Here is a 15,820-nt window from a genome sequence, read left to right on the forward strand (position 1 = left end):
CCATTCCAAAGCTTCCAGAGCTTATCCAAATACTGTCACCAGATAGGGACCAAATGTTCAACACATGCTTGTGCAAAGGACATTTCAGATTCAAACCATAACAAAATGTGACATTTTCTACTTGTATTTTTGTTTTTGTTTGTTTCCCATTTTTTTTAAATCTTCACAGCTACTGAAGTAGAAAAAAGAGGATTCCAAGGACACAATGGCTTTAGACACACATCACTGCTAGGAGAACTGGAAAATGAGGGGGAAATGCTAGAAGCCAGAGAACAGCAGAATGACTGAGGTTCACCTAGTTAGTATAAACTGTGGCCACACCCCCACTGACTGCTGAACTTCTGACTCACTGGCAATGCCCCAGGCAAAGAGGCCAACAAATCAAACAATACCCCAGATACATGTCAAAAGAGGGTCTATGTTTGAAAGATAAAACTGCCCTGGGTAAGATTCATACTTTTTGCTTTGCTGTGTGTGTGCAATTGGATAGAGTTCATGAAGCTCAGAGCTGAAGCCTTACTCAGCTTTGAAGCATCAGGGCATCAGCTCAGCGGGATGCAGAAGAGAGGCTAGAAATTTAGATAGGGAAGTGTAATACAAGAAAACAGAAACAAACTAAATCCCCTCAAACTGGATTTAGAATCTTCTCAAATGTTCAGGTGACTGCAAATCTACCTGAATACAGATAAGATACCCTGGGGGAGTGGGAAGCCTATGCAAGTATAACAGAAGCTAGATGGATGGGGGAGGGGTAAAAGGAGAGGAGGAAAAATCATCAGAGATATCAGCTATTGCAGGAAACACACAGTGTGAAATTGAACACTGAATCCAGGCAAGCAAATTGTGTACCAGAGCAACACCCAATAGTCCCTGAAGAAAGTCACAGACTTCAGACTTGATGCAATACCAGCAATGGCCTGTTTTGTTTGCTGTCATTTATTAGACACGTCTAGAGAAAAGAGAAGAAAGCCGGAATAGCCGGTTTATTATCAGATGCGTTATAAACATATTGCCAAAGGTAGAGGCACTTTGTATTGGTAGAGGGGAGAGCCATCATTCGTGTACATACGCCTGATTACAGAGCAATAGAACATATGATAAGACGCTTGAACATCTAAAGTGAGAAGAAAAGGGATGCACAAGCTTCGTTAACCTTAACAGACAATTTTCCACAACTGACAAAACTAGAAAGTCAAGACCAGAAAAGAAGGTGTCAATAGTACTATGCCTGACAGGAAGCTTTAAAATATGAAACCACTGTAAAACCAAACAGTTGCCCAGCATGTATCTCTCCAAGGCCACAGGGAACACTCCTCAAGACAGGCTTTATTCTGGACTGTTAAAGAAAAGCTCTCCACAGACTTAGTGAACAAAATCTTACCGTAGGTGAGTTTTCTAATCTCAAAAGAACTGGGAATAAAACACTGAAAGAAGCACTACCAACAAAGTTAAAAACACACGTTGTCTCAGTCAGGGTTTCTATTCCTGCACAAACATCACGACCAAGAAGCAAGTTGGGGAGGAAAGGGTCTATTCAGCTTACACTTCCGTACTGCTGTTCATCACCAAAGGAAGTCAGGACTGGAACTCAAGCAGGTCAGAAAGCAGGAGCTGATGCTGAGGCCATGGAGGGATGTTTCTTACTGGCTTGCTTCCCCTGGCTTGCTCAGTTTGCTTTCTTATAGAACCCAAGACTACCAGTCCAGAGATGGTCCCACCCACAAGGGGCCCTCCCATCTTGATTGATTGAGAAAATGCCTTATAGCTGGATCTCATGGAGGCATTTCCTCAACTGAAGCTCCTTTCTCTGTGATAACTCCAGCCTGGGTCAAGTTGACACACAGAACCATCCAGTACACACGTCTAATACATACAAACCAGACAAGCAAATGACAAGAAATTTTCACCTAAATCAGGCAGATATCATAGCCTTTCTTGTAGTTGGTTGTCTTTTTCTGTGATCACCTCAAGGCTCCTGCAAGTGGACACATGTACAAAGAACCCCAGTGACATGAGTTCTGAGTGGCTTCAACAGCAGGAACTTGGCTCAATAGGCTGAGCTCAGGATTGTTTGCCTCTGTAGTAGAAAGCAGCTAGAACATCTGGAAACAAGATGATGATCTCATTTTTGCATCAAATAATTTACTTATGGAATTTCCTCTTTTTAACCCTGTAAACTCGTATGTACCCTGTTACAGAAAGGGTTTTACTGGATATTTTCTATCGGTGCCTTCTAATCTTGCAACTTGTTTCCATCCTGAGTATTTAAGTGATAATGATCAGACAATACAACATTATGATCACCAAAAAAATTCATATTATATGTATATCCAAACTACTCATTTAAGTCCTAGCCTACACTGGCAAACTGACATGGAATAGAAGCAATAAAAATGGCCACAAAGACGTATGGTGGTGAGAGCCCTGGTAAGGCTAGGGTACAAAGCTGGCTGTTTTTTACCTTCTCTTAGTCAGACATGCACAGTTTTTTCCCCCTTCCTTGAGTCATTTCCTATGCTTTCCCTGTGTTGCACATCAGGATTACTCTACCCCAGTGCGTATATTTTTCTCCCTCTCCAGTTATGTCTCCCAGGGGCTTTTGCATTTAAACAGAAGGCGTTTAGAAGATTGAAGCCCATTCAGAAACAGAGAAATAGCTTTCTACACAAACGCTTCCGCAAAAGGCGAGATGCTTTATTAAAATACATCTTTCTTCTTGTGCCCACCTGATGGAATAAAACCTAGGCTTGCATTCCCATTATAAAAGGGACATCATCCTGTTCTCCTGACATGGGAGCCACTCTGCTTTTCCCTCGCTGCCCATCAGTTGGCGCCTTTTGCCTCCACTCCCCCCCTCCGCCCCGCAACCCCCACCCCCAAGCCAGCTTTGGGGGCTGCGGTTGCTCCGCAGCTCTCAGGTCACGTGGCTTGGCAGAGCTAGGGGAGCCCTGCACCGGAGCGAATGCGGGAGGAGGCGAGCCTTCCGCTACTCTCTGCCCGGCGGGGTTCTGCCAAGGCGCCACCACCGAGACCGGCCAGCCTGGGCTACAGCAGCGGTGGCCTCGGCAAGCCAGGACGCAGCTGACGCCTCCACCGGGTAGGTTTCCTGCCGGGCTGGTGTCGCGGAAAAGCGCGCCCGCGAGGGGACGCGATGTGGGAGCGACGGCCAGAGAGGTGAGTGGCGCTCCCGAGGCCTGCGTCCCCCGCCCTGAACCCCGCAGGCTGGCTCGGCCGCGGCCCCGCCCTCGGTGCGTCTGTGGCACCAGGCGGGTCGCCTCGTTCTTTGGCTGTCGCTGGCCGGGCCGTGTTGTCACCAGGCCCGAGGATGCAGTCCGGGAGCCCCACACAGCCCGGCCGCGCGGCCGGCTCGAGTGCTACCCCCTAATGGCTGCCCGGGAGCGGAGGCCCCTCCGTCCGTCCTCGGCGGGGCGCGTCCTCCAGCGAAGGTGACCGGAGGAAGGCGCCCCTCCCGCTCCCGGGAACGCCCGCGCCTGGAACGCCACTGCGAACGGCTCGCAGTCTCGGCCTGAAGGTGGGCAAACTGAGGCCGGTGGGCAGAGGGGACTCCCCAAGGTCAGCGACGGCCCTAGATGCCAAGCTAAGGGTTTTCAGTCACTCTTATTTTCCCCAGAGTGGTAGTTAGGATGGATGGGTGTGTCGCAGCCTTCGCTCAGGTTCTTGTGCCAGGCGTCGCCCGTGCCGCACTGCGTTCGGGAGGTTGTCGCGGGACCTGAACCCCCGCAGGTCACAGTGACCTGGCATCTCCTGCTCGACCCTTGCTCTCCCTGCGGGACCACAATGCGGCTTCAGTGATGATCTCACCATGCGGATTATCAGCAGAAACTGCAGGTGTGGGTGTGCGCGCAAGTGCACACCGGTTTCCCTGAGAGAAATAAACCATGTGTGGGAAATAGTTGTTTTATTGGATGATTTCTAGGGGGTCTTTATGCGCCACATAGCTTATGAGGCCAGAAGAGCAAACAAGGTGCGTCTAACGCTTAATATGATGAGAACCAGAAAAAAGAAATGGAAATGATAAGCATGGAGCGAAAAGAAAAAAAAGAAAAAAGAAAAATATAAACAAAAAAATCTTTTAGGTTGTTGAGATTCTGTTTAGCTTTAAATTTTTCTACATTTGAAGTTTATATTAATAATGTAGTTATTAATAATGTAATTATATTAATAATGGTATGTAGTTTTAATTTGCTTGCCTTTATCCATATGAGCCCATACCTAATTACCTGTGTTTGTCTTGCTCATTTATATGGATGGAACAGTAATTCTTTTCCCCATATTTTAATTAGAGTAGTTTTTCTAATTATAATTCAAAACATTCTTTAAAATACTTTCCTTAGTTTTTTAATGTGTTGATAGTAATCTGACTATCAATTTGTCAAAACTTTGAACTATTTGAACAATTAAATGGTACATTTTGTTGTACTAAATGTGCCTCAATAAAGTTGTTTTTAGACAAGATTGGGGGCATTGAGGGTGGTGTGGCTGTAGACCAAAGTTGTTTTTAAAAGCCAGGAGAATTATACTGGGTCATGAGAAAAAAAATAGGCTTAATAAGATAATAAGACATGCTATAAAGTCTCAGTAATTAAAATAACAAGAGCCATGGCACCAAAATACACACTGGCATAGTGGCCCAGGCTCGCAATCCTAGTGCTAGGGAGGTTGAAGGAAGAGAATCTCTAGTTTCATGCCAGTCTGAGCTTCATAACAAGACCTTGTCTCAATATAATAAATAAGAATTAATAAAACAACAATAATGAAAAGGGACAAACTCACAAATATAAGATATCTAATACACCATAAATGTAGCAATTTAAATTAGGGATTAAAGGGGATTTAGGCTTACTTGCTGCCCTGCTCACCGTCCATGTGTCTGGCACAAGACTCATTGTGGAGTGAAATTTTGAGTACAGGTCACTGAGGTCATACATGTTCTTTGCAGACATGTAGAAAGCCAGCAGGAAACCTTCTCTCATGCCTCGCAGCTCACTTTCATTAAATTATATTCCCTATATGAAATGAAAATGGTCATATTATGTACATTTTCTATAATTTGAATCAACAAATTTATCTTGTCCCATTTATCACTCAGCCCTTCCTATTACGAACAGAATTTAAAGGAGACATTCTTACTGGTTCTAAGAAGCATAACTCATCATTGCTGTCGGGTGTATTACTTGCTATCCCACATCAAAGGGTGTGCCTTGGAATTACCTTGTAAGATTTACCAATTCCTGTGCAAATGCTCATTTATTGAAACCATATTGCTTCCTCTTGGAGTAAACTGATTTGAGATTGTGTTAATTCTCAAAACTTGTTTTGGAAAAAGGACCGCCTCTCTATTAACTGAGACTTTCTGGTAGAAAAGTGTTCTTTTAATGCATTTATTAGTGACTTTTAAAATATCCTTTAGTATAATTTTATGTTTATAGTCTGCCCATGTCTCCAAATTTTTTGTAGGTATTTCATTTTTATTCTAAATGTATTTCTTTTCCACTTTACCTGAGTTTATTTTTTTTAATTCTGTCAATGAAGTTTGATTGATGGGATGAAATAATTTACTTTATGTGTTTTATAAATACATAATGTATGTCTCTTCAGAGGTAACCAGTGGTTCCATGCACACACGCACACACACACTACGTATTGTTTTACGTTGTTACCTACCGAGTCTTAAAAGTGGTTCTTACTGTTTCTGATGGTTTTTCATTTCACTTTCTTGGGCTCAGACGCTCTCATGTTGGGTAAGAGCAGGGATCCTGGATTGACCTTTTTACTACTACATTCCAAAATCTTTGTTAACCACTGCAAGTTTATTCTGCCTTAGCTTGCCCACCTACAAAGTGAATTTAATAACTATTATAGGCATTTTATGCAGATCCACTCAATGCTTAAAAGAGTACCTGTCACATAAATGCTGGGCAAAGTTAGAAATAAGTTTTTCTCTGCCCAGTATGTGACTGGACTGTATGCTGCTCCCAGTTTTATAGCAGAGAAATAAAGAGGGCTATGGTGGCCAAAATACAGTCATTAAATCTCTTCTTGGTATAGAGTACTTACTGTGCCAGGCCTGTGAGGTAAATCAAAGACAAATGACACTGAACCCAGTAAGAAGGGACTTAAGCTGGGTGTGGTGGCGCACGCCTTTAATCCCAGCACTTGGGAGGCAGAGGCAGGCAGATTTATGAGTTCGAGGCCAGCCTGGTCTACAAAATGAGTTTCAGGATAGCCAGGGTTATAAAGAGAAACCTTGTCTCAAAAAACAAGCAAACAAACAAACAAAAAAGAAGGGACTTAAAGGGTTGTTGAGTGAAGGGTTATGAGTAAACTCGTGAAAGGCATCAGGCAACACGGGAAGTGTGTGGGCTTTGAATTTCCTGCTTATGGATTGCTAGAATCTATTTTTCCACCTAAACGGGATTAAATCATATTGCTATCTGAGAGCCAATTGGTCCAAATGGAATCAAGGGTCTAACACGCCCTGGAGTGGGCGGTGAGGGTGTAACAAATCTCTGACAGTAGATATTCTACTCCGTACCTTGGGGTTCGGATCTGTGGACTCAGCTAACTGCAGATCGAAAATCATCCAAGAAATGAAATTTTCTTTACACGAAACATGTTTGTATTAATTCTTTTTTTTTTTTTAATTTTTTTTTTTTTTTTTTTTTTTGGTTTTTCGAGACAGGGTTTCTCTGTATAGCCCTGGCTGTCCTGGAACTCACTTTGTAGACCAGGCTGGCCTCGAACTCAGAAATCCGCCTGCCTCTGCCTCCCGAGTGCTGCGATTAAAGGCGTGCGCCACCACGCCGGGCTGTTTGTATTAATTCTTATTGTTATTCTTCCCTAAACAAAAACCATAGCGTCCTGAGTTCTGACCAGTATTAGAGCTAATGTAATGTATTTAAGAAGTGCATACTGAGCACATAAAGACCGTGACAGTTTATATAAAGAATCTAAGCACCTTCAGATTTTGGTGTTCTGAGGAGTGAAGTTCTAGAACCAATCCACCTTGGATCCCGAGGGACGGCTGTAAAATCTAAAGCCGAAAGTGACAACTAAATGCTCTGAGGAAGGCCCCAATGTGTAAGGAAAAGGTAGGCAGTTCTGTCAGGGAAACCAGGCTGTTGTTTAGAAGGGACCTGTTTTTCTATGGTTGAGTTGCTGTGTGTAAGGAAAGACTGTGTGCTGTTGGAAAGACTGTCAGAGCTGAATTTTGGGGGGTCTTGGCAAAGCAGTTGGACTGTCCTCTGCAGATACAGGGGAACTGTTATCGACCAGTTCTACAGAAAAGAGTGCTGTACTGACCGTGCTTGAGAGGGTCAGATGGGAAGGGACACTGTCATCATGGTTTGCAGCATCCCGCCCCATGCCTGAGGAAGGACTTCTTTCATCTAAACAGTGTCTCCATCTGAGATTTTTTTAAATTGGTTTTTAAGTTAGCATTCAGAGTATAGTTATGGAAATTTAAAAATACTTTATTATTATTATTATTATTATTATTATTATTATTATTATTTAAGACCTTTATTAACATATGCTTGCAGTTTGTTGGCTTTTTCTTTTTGAAAAAATCAAGTGGTAAACTTGATTACAAGTTAAAAATGAAGTTTTAAAAAAATCTCAACTTGACCAGATATGAAACCATTTAAAAACCGTTAAAGGTGTATTGAGAAAAACCAGGCCCCCCCTTTTTTTTTCTTAAAAAACATGTTTGTCATTACTAAAAAAAGAGACATCTTTAGGTAAAAATAATAATGCTGCATAGATAATGCAGATAGTTCTAATGTTCCTAAGTATAGCCTGCTCAGTTGCTGTCCTAGTTAGGGTTTCACTGCTGTGAGCAGACACCATGACCAAGGCAAGTCTTATAAAGGACAACATTTAATTGAGGCTGACTTACAGGGTCAGAGGTCCATTATCAAGGCGGGACTGTGGCAGCATCCAGGCAGACATGGTGCAGGCAGAGCTGAGAGTTCCACATCTTCATCTGAAAGCTGCTAGACCAACTTTCCTCAGAGCATTTAGCTGTCACTTTCTTTGTCTTTCTTAGTTCTTTGTGTTGGGTTTAGGCCTCGAGGACTTTCCCTTGTCCATCAATTGCCCTTCTTGTTCCACTTTATGACTAGGCAGAATTGTTGGTGAGACTTTATGGCTGTAACTTCTGATGTTGTTATTTGGAGCACAGTCTCACAGCAAAGTTCCTGATCCTCTGGCTCTCACAATTTTTTTTTTCCTGCCTCCTCTTCCACAATGTTGCCTGTGCCTTAGGTGTGGGAATTATTTTGTATGTGTATCCCTTGGGACTGGGCTCCACAACCTGGCATTTTAATTGTCTGTGGTTTTCTGTAACAGTCACCTTCTGTTGCAAAGGGAAGTTTTCTTGATGCCGGTTGGAGATTATACTTATCTGTGGGGGTTAAGGACAAATACTTAGAATGTAGCTAGGTATTATGACTTAGTGAAGTGGTAGTTGTAGGTTCTGATCTGATGCCTGAGTTCACTAGTTATTTTGCCCACCTTCAATATTTATTTCCCTCACCTCCCTAATTAAAGGCCTACCTTTTTACCCATTTACCCAATCATTTGTACCTTGCTCTTCCTCTCTCTATGTCTCTCCCGACTCCCTACCCCAGCTATGCCCCCTCTTTACTTTGTTGGTTTCTCCAGTTACCATAGGGCAGCTAGGAGCCTCAGGTGAGAGAGAAGATAGGATGTCTGTCTTTCTGGATCTGGGTTACCTCACTTAATATGATCTTTCCTAGTTACATCCATTTACCTGCAAAGTTCATGGTGCCATTTTTATTTACAGCTGAACAGTATTCATAGTGTGTGTGTGTGTGTGTGTGTGTGTGTGTGTGTGTGTGTGTGTGTGTGTACTGCAATTTCATTCTGCCTTTGGTAGTTGAAGAACTTTTCACTTTTCCCCACTTGCTAGATATTGTGAATAGAGGAACAGTGAACATGATCCCTTGGGCACAAGCCAAGGGGTGGTATAGCTGGGTCATAAAGTAGGATTTACTTTTAGCTTTCTTGAGTGTTCTCCACACAAGTTTCCATAATATCTGCACCAGTTTGCAACCCCACCACCAGAGAAAGATGATTCCCTTTACTGTACACTCTCTCCAGCATTATTGTTGGTTGTTTTGTTGATCTTTATTCTGATTGGAGTAAGATGGAATCACAAAGTTGTTTTGATTTGCATTTCCCTAGTTGCTTTGTTTTAGAAGGGATTCCTTAGCCATTTCCCCTCTTCTGAGAGCTCTCTGTTCAGACCCCAGGCCCTGGAATTGGGAAGAGCCTGGAAGGAAGTGAGAAGTAGAAACCTGCTAGGCTCTTAGATTCTGATGCCTGAGAAGTGGTGGTGTCTTTTATGAAGGAGGGTGGACTAGGGGGAGATAGACAGTTCCCAAGTTCTTACTTCCTGACACATAGTGAGGCGTCCTGTCTCCCAAATCCCCTCAGCTCCTTGGCTAAAACACAGTATCTGCTATCACTCTATGAACCTGCTCATAGAAGTCCTAATGCATGCTTTTGTCCCAGCGTCTTTATCCTTTATAGTTTCCTGAGTCCTATACCCAAGATGTGGTGATTAGGTGGAATCTAGCTTAGGGAATGCTGTACCTTGCATTGCAGTACTTACCTCCACAGAGCTGAAACAGTTGTTAACTGCTGACTCAGAAAACCAGTCAGACTACAGTGCCAATGGAGTGTGAGCCTCGGCGGCAGTCTTATGACTGAGTATTGGCTTCTGGAAAAGATGTCAGAGAAATCATCTAAACCAATGGTTTTCAACCTTCCTAATGCTGGAATCCTTTAATATGGCTCATCATGTTATGGTGACCCACCAACCATAAAATTATTTTTGTTGCTACTTCATGTACCTCTCTGTGGCTGTCTCTGTTGCTGTCTCTTCCTCACTCTCCCTCTATCTCTCTTCTCTCATATAAAGAACATTGAAGGTAATTTAAAAGTACCCCAGAATCTAATCCTCTAATGCTTAACAGGCACATTATAGGCATTCACTGTCATGTGCTTTTAATTTCTTCAGAATATTCAGAATAAAGACATTCACTGCTTTTTGCTATAGTCTTATGTACCTAAAGTGTTTGTAACTCCACATACGAAAGCAGAAGCAGCTAAGCACCTTAGTTTTTATAAACCACTGAGTTTGGGGGATCATTTTGGAAGCCTGCTCTGACCCTTCAGTTCCCCATGACTGGGGGACAAAGCTTATGCCCTGTGAGGGTTTGGGGGTTTCTCTGAGCAGATTGTGAGAGCCTTTCTTTTCTTCTGAGGGTCTAGAAACCTGCCTCCGGGTCTTTGTTTCTGACCGTGAGCTTCCCCCTCCCCTTGCTTGAGAGAAGAGTGAGTTTCCCTGCCCCGTGTGCTTTACCCAGTGGATGGCATGTGTAGACTTGATGTGCAGCAGACCAACATGGATGCAAATCTGACTCCGCCTTAGCTTCCCCGACCCAAGAGCCCAGCCCTGGGAGCCATTTCCTCTGCACTTTGATCCATGGGGAGAAACACATTGGGTGCCTGACTCCAGCCTGCTCTCTGTATTTGAATTTCCTACAGTGGAAAAAATTCCTGGGATTAAAGGTCCTCTTTATGTCAATATGGGCACTCCCATTTCTGCGCCACCTGCCGTACCATCATAAGCCATAGCATTTACTGCACACCTGGTATTTTCCAAGCTGATTGTCTTATCTTCTTGCCTTTGTATCTAATTCCATCCTCTGCATGGTCTTTCTCTCTGGGGTAATAACCAGGACAGAAGAGTAATGGGGGCAGGAAACTACCTAAATGGCCCTATTCCCAGAGCTTCTGAACTAGAGGCATGGAATTGCCCCAGTTCCAATATTGGGTGTCCAGCAATAGTGATGAGAGACGAATGAGGCCAGGAGAGGTACCCGTCTGTGATGTACTAAAACTCTGTGGACTTCAGCAGATCAGGGGAAGCAAGAACAAGTTTATAGTATTGTGATGTTCACAAATCACCAAGCCCAGGGTCATATGCTACCAAAAGCTCCTTGCTTCTTTTCCTTTTGGGCTGTTCTCCAGGTCTCTTGACATTACTAAACTCCTTTGACTCACAACTGCGTTCTCAGGACCATTGTCTTCTGTTGCAGACTTGACTCTACTTCTTTGAAATGTGTCACAACATAGAAGAGAGATGTTTGGTGTTCTACATGACTGTAGATGGCAAGTCAGAATAACTACCCTACAGGGAAAAAAAAGTCCAAAAATCATTAGCAGCTGGATACAGTGGTCTACATGTAGCTCACAACACTAAGCAGTGTCGGTGTCGGGAGGGGAGAGGTGAGCAGTTGGGGCAGACTCTCTTCTAGATCCATAGAGGTGCTCTATTCATCTCTTCATCTCCTTTCTTCTTGGCTAGCCCTAGTCATATGACCCCTACCCTGAAGGGCAGCAGCCAGGAAATGAAGCTCAGTGTAAAGGTAGAATGCAGATATGTGAGTGCTGGCAGACAGTACGGCTGAACCTCAGGAGACATGGAGAGCCCTCATCACTTACAAGCTGGACCGCTTTCCTTCAAGTGACTACAAACACTTCTGAGGTGTACTGGCTGGTTTTGTGTCAACTTGACACAAGCTTGCGTTATCACAGAGAAAGGAGCTTCAAGTGGGGAAATACCTCCATGAGATCCAGCTGTCAGGCATTTTTTCAATTAGTGATCAAGGGTGGCGGGCCCCTCTTGGGTGGTGCCATCTTTGGGCAGGCAGTCCTGTGTTCTATAAGAGAGCAAGTTGAGCAAGCCAGTAAAGAGCATCCCTCCATGGCCTCTGCATCAACCTGCTTCCTGACCTACTTGAGTTCCAGTCCTGACTTCCTTTGGCGATGAACAGCAGTGTGGAAGTGTAAGCTGAATAAACCCTTTCCTCCTCAACTTGCTCCTTGGTCATGATGTTTGTGCAGGAATAGAAACCCTGACTAAGACACGAGGCAAGAGTATATTTTTGATGCTATAGCTATCAGTTAGTTTTGCCTTCAGCCTACTGCTCTTATACTGGTTTCATTATTTTTAACTTTGTTGTTTGGTGTGAATCTGTTTTCCATCAGAATGTTAGAATTTCTTGCTCCTCAAATATTACTCGAATTTGCACCCCATTTTTTTCAGTGTGTGGGGTGAGGGTGGGGGTACATGCACATATGCAGTTTGTGTAGGTGTGTATGTACATGTGTGCATGCACACATGCAGATTGAGTGGGTATACATGTACATGTGTGCATGCACACATGCAGATTGTGTAGATGTACATGTACATGTGTGCAAGCACACGTGCAGATTGTGTGGATGTACATGTACATGTGTGCATGCGCATGTAGAGACTAAAATTGGACCTCAAATGTCTCAGACAAGTCAACCTTGCTTTTTTCCCTTTTGATGTGTGTTTATGCGTTTTCCTGTTCATGTATACAAATGTCCCATGGGGGATTGCACGGGTCAGAAGACAAACTAATATCAGACCTTCTCTTCTGTCTTGTTTGAGATGGTTTCACAGCTGCCCACACCAGACTTGCTGGCTCCAAGCTTACAGAAATTCTGTTTGTGCCTCCCTTCTCCCCATAGGAACACTGGCATTAAAAGCAAATGCCACCTGGGCCAGCTTTCATGTGGGATTTGAACTCAGGGCATTATGCTTACACAGCAAGCACTCTTTTCTATTATGCTACTTTTCCAACCTCTAACTCTGCTTTTAATCTAGGATGTCTGCACTGGCAGGGAATTTGAGCAGCAGGCTAAGCTGGCTAGCCAGTGAGCTCCGGGAGCTGCTCGTCTCTGTCTCCACCTCCCCGGGGTAGGATTATAAGGATGTGCTTCTATATAAAGTTCTGGGGAAGAGGCTGGTCTTCAGGTTTAAACTGGGGTTCTCTGTTTGCAAAGCAAGACTCTAGCTTCACGGGACATATTTTAATGACACTTTTATTCTGTGTAATTTTTCTCTCTGGCATATTTCTTAATACCTGTAATAAAACCACAAAACAGATTATTTTATTTTAGAGCCGAAGAATCCAGGACATGGAGAGGTGAAGTGACTTCCGGAGTTCACACCTCACACTCATTTTCTGAGGCATCATGTCCCAAGACGTTCCTTTCTGGACCAGGCTGTTAGTCCACAGTTTGCTTGCATAACGAAGATACTAATTCCTACTGGTTCTAATGATAGCCCTATCAAAATAAATTAGGAGGACAATCAGAATTAAATGATTAGACTAAACGAGATTAGAGAAATCAAAGATGACATTAACTAACAGGCGCCACCAACTGTTCCCTCCCTCCCACACCATTGGCATATGCAGAAAAGGAAGAAATTGCACGGTCAAGCACTATGCATTTATGCTGCAGCTTACTCAAACTCTGTATTTCTTCTGTGTGGAGCCTTGGGTTTTTCCGTTTGGTTGGTTTTTGTTTTGTGGCCCTGTGTTAACACCCACGTCTTTGTAGCAAGTGAATCAAAATAATAGTTTTACCAACTGCTGGTTATTTTATGACACACTGTGAAGTTAATGTCACATCCTTAGGCATGGAGAGTTGGTTGAATGCACTGGGTACCTCTAATCATAAACAGGGTGAGCATGGCAAGGCTCACTTCACTGGTGGACAGAATGCAAGAAAACAATCACTGCAGAAAATTATTTTCAAGTCTCTAGTGGCTACATGACCTTGAACTGGAACTTCTGATTCAGTGTGTGCTGGGCTGCATTGTTGGAAGTTTTTGAAGTATTGTTTTCTGATTCTACCTTTTCTCCTTAGGTTTGACTTAATGCTTCTGGCCTGAGATCCAGGATGGTTGGTTCTTGGGACCAGACATGACCAAAAGTTGACACCATGACCACGTCAACCTCTCCAGCTGCCATGCTTCTCCGGAGGCTTCGGCGACTCTCCTGGGGCAGCACAGCTGTGCAGCTCTTCATTCTAACCGTGGTGACATTTGGCTTACTGGCCCCGCTGGCCTGCCACCGGCTCCTCCACTCATATTTCTATCTGCGTCATTGGCATCTAAACCAGATGAGCCAGGACTTCCTGCAGCAGAGCCTGAAGGAGGGGGAAGCTGCCCTTCACTACTTTGAAGAGCTGCCCTCTGCCAATGGGTCTGTGCCCATCGTCTGGCAGGCCACCCCCCGTCCCTGGCTGGTGATTACCATAATCACTGTGGATAGGCAGCCTGGCTTTCATTATGTCTTACAGGTAGTATCCCAGTTCCATCGGCTTCTGCAGCAGTGCGGCCCCCAGTGTGAAGGGTACCAGCTCTTCCTGTGCAATGTGGAACGGAGTGTGAGCCATTTTGATGCTAAGCTGCTCTCTAAGTACGTCCCTGTGGCCAACCGCTACGAGGGCACCGAAGACGATTACGGTGATGACCCTTCAACTAACTCATTTGAGAAAGAGAAGCAAGACTATGTGTATTGCCTGGAGTCATCGCTGCAGACCTACAATCCAGACTATGTCCTGATGGTGGAGGATGATGCTATTCCCGAAGAACAGATCTTCCCAGTATTGGAGCACCTCCTGCGTGCTCGCTTCTCTGAGCCACACCTCCAAGATGCCCTGTATCTAAAGCTCTATCACCCAGAGAGGCTACAGCACTACATCAACCCAGAGCCTATGCGGATCCTGGAGTGGGTTGGCGTGGGCATGCTGCTGGGGCCTGTGCTAACCTGGATCTACATGAGGTTTGCCTGCCGCCCAGGCTTCAGCTGGCCTGTCATGCTTTTCTTCTGTCTGTACAGCATGGGGCTGGTGGAACTGGTGGGCCGACACTATTTTCTGGAACTGCGGCGCCTGAGTCCCTCCTTGTACAGTGTGGTTCCTGCCTCTCAGTGTTGCACCCCGGCTATGCTCTTCCCTGCCCCTGCTGCCCGCAGGACCCTCACCTACCTGTCCCAGGTGTACTGCCACAAGGGCTTTGGCAAAGACATGGCACTGTACTCTCTGCTGAGAGCCAAGGGGGAGAGGGCCTATGTGGTGGAGCCCAACCTTGTGAAACACATTGGGCTCTTTTCCAGCCTACGGTACAATTTTCATCCCAGCCTACTGTAGGAGTGCCAAGAAATGCTTTTCTGCCATTAGCTATTTCTCTGGGAGAGGCACACACTGGACTCTTTATTTAGATGTGGTTGCTTGCAGATAGTTCATTGTTCGATGTTGCTAGGTGTAAAGGCGCCGGGACAGGGGAGGAACGCATCCGAGTGAAAAGCCCTGACTGGGAAACCTCCAGAAGAAGCAGGAGTTTGCCACAAGTCTGGATCTCTGTCCCTCTACACAGCCACACCGCCTCATGCAGTCTGCCTCTCTCCGTGAGGATGAAAGTCAGTGGTAGTTATCTTCTCTGTGTCTGCAAGTTCTGGTTCGTGACAGAGCCCAGGACTGCCAAAAATCTTGTGCACTGTGCTGCAAGACTTGAGTTAGGATTTTAAGGGTAGAGTATGGTGAACAGTCAGATGCTTTTGAACAAATTCCTTTCCCACGGTTCAAGAACGGATGTGTGCTGAGAATATATGCCCAAAGAAGGCAGGACCATGTTGCCATATTCTATTTGTTTTCCTTGGCCTGGTGTAATAAAAGTGTCAAAGTTGTTCTGTGTCAGTTGTCTTGGAGGCAGTGATCTGGCTCTTCTGTGATATAGTGACTTCTTTTCCCAGTACCTGTTATGTATTCAGAGTAAATGCTATGGATGAAGGCTTTAAGCACAGCAGAATCTCCGTGCACTTTCTGAATAACCCAAGTCGAGTTGCTTCTGTTAAATACACACTTAATGCAGAACATTTCTGTGATA

The 15,820-nt window shown here is 44.6% G+C and overlaps 1 protein-coding gene across 5 annotated transcripts; it reads left to right on the forward strand.

Moving 5' to 3' along the window:
• Nucleotides 1-2,737: 2,737 nt before the first annotated feature.
• Pgap4 (post-GPI attachment to proteins GalNAc transferase 4) lies at nucleotides 2,738-15,620 on the forward strand. Of its 5 annotated transcripts, none has more exons than XM_085839293.1 (2): nucleotides 2,738-3,174; nucleotides 14,233-15,620. In XM_085839293.1, exons 1-2 carry the CDS (start codon nucleotides 2,791-2,793, stop codon nucleotides 15,082-15,084), a joined length of 1,236 nt encoding a protein of 411 aa, XP_085695419.1. In that variant the 5' UTR covers nucleotides 2,738-2,790; the 3' UTR covers nucleotides 15,085-15,620. The 5 variants fall into 5 exon arrangements, with proteins under 5 accessions (XP_085695419.1, XP_021016171.1, XP_021016170.1 ...); XM_021160512.3 differs by having other exon boundaries at nucleotides 2,974-3,097; nucleotides 13,798-15,620; XM_021160511.3 differs by having other exon boundaries at nucleotides 3,002-3,174; nucleotides 13,798-15,620.
• Nucleotides 15,621-15,820: the final 200 nt, after the last annotated feature.

This window comes from Mus caroli, unplaced genomic scaffold (assembly GCF_978045245.1).
Source record: "Mus caroli unplaced genomic scaffold, Mus_caroli_1 scaffold_6, whole genome shotgun sequence".
Classification (NCBI taxonomy): Eukaryota; Metazoa; Chordata; class Mammalia; order Rodentia; family Muridae; genus Mus; species Mus caroli.

What these genes read in the sequence shown, in the direction of transcription:
- Pgap4 (XM_085839293.1), top strand. Translation starts at nt 2,791, where the DNA reads ATGGGAGCCACTCTGCTTTTCCCTCGCTGCCCATCAGTTGGCGCCTTT. An exon ending in TGGGAGCGACGGCCAGAGAG is followed by an intron (nt 3,175 to 14,232) that starts GTGAGTGGCGCT and finishes TATGTCTTACAG; the next exon opens with GTAGTATCCCAGTTCCATCG.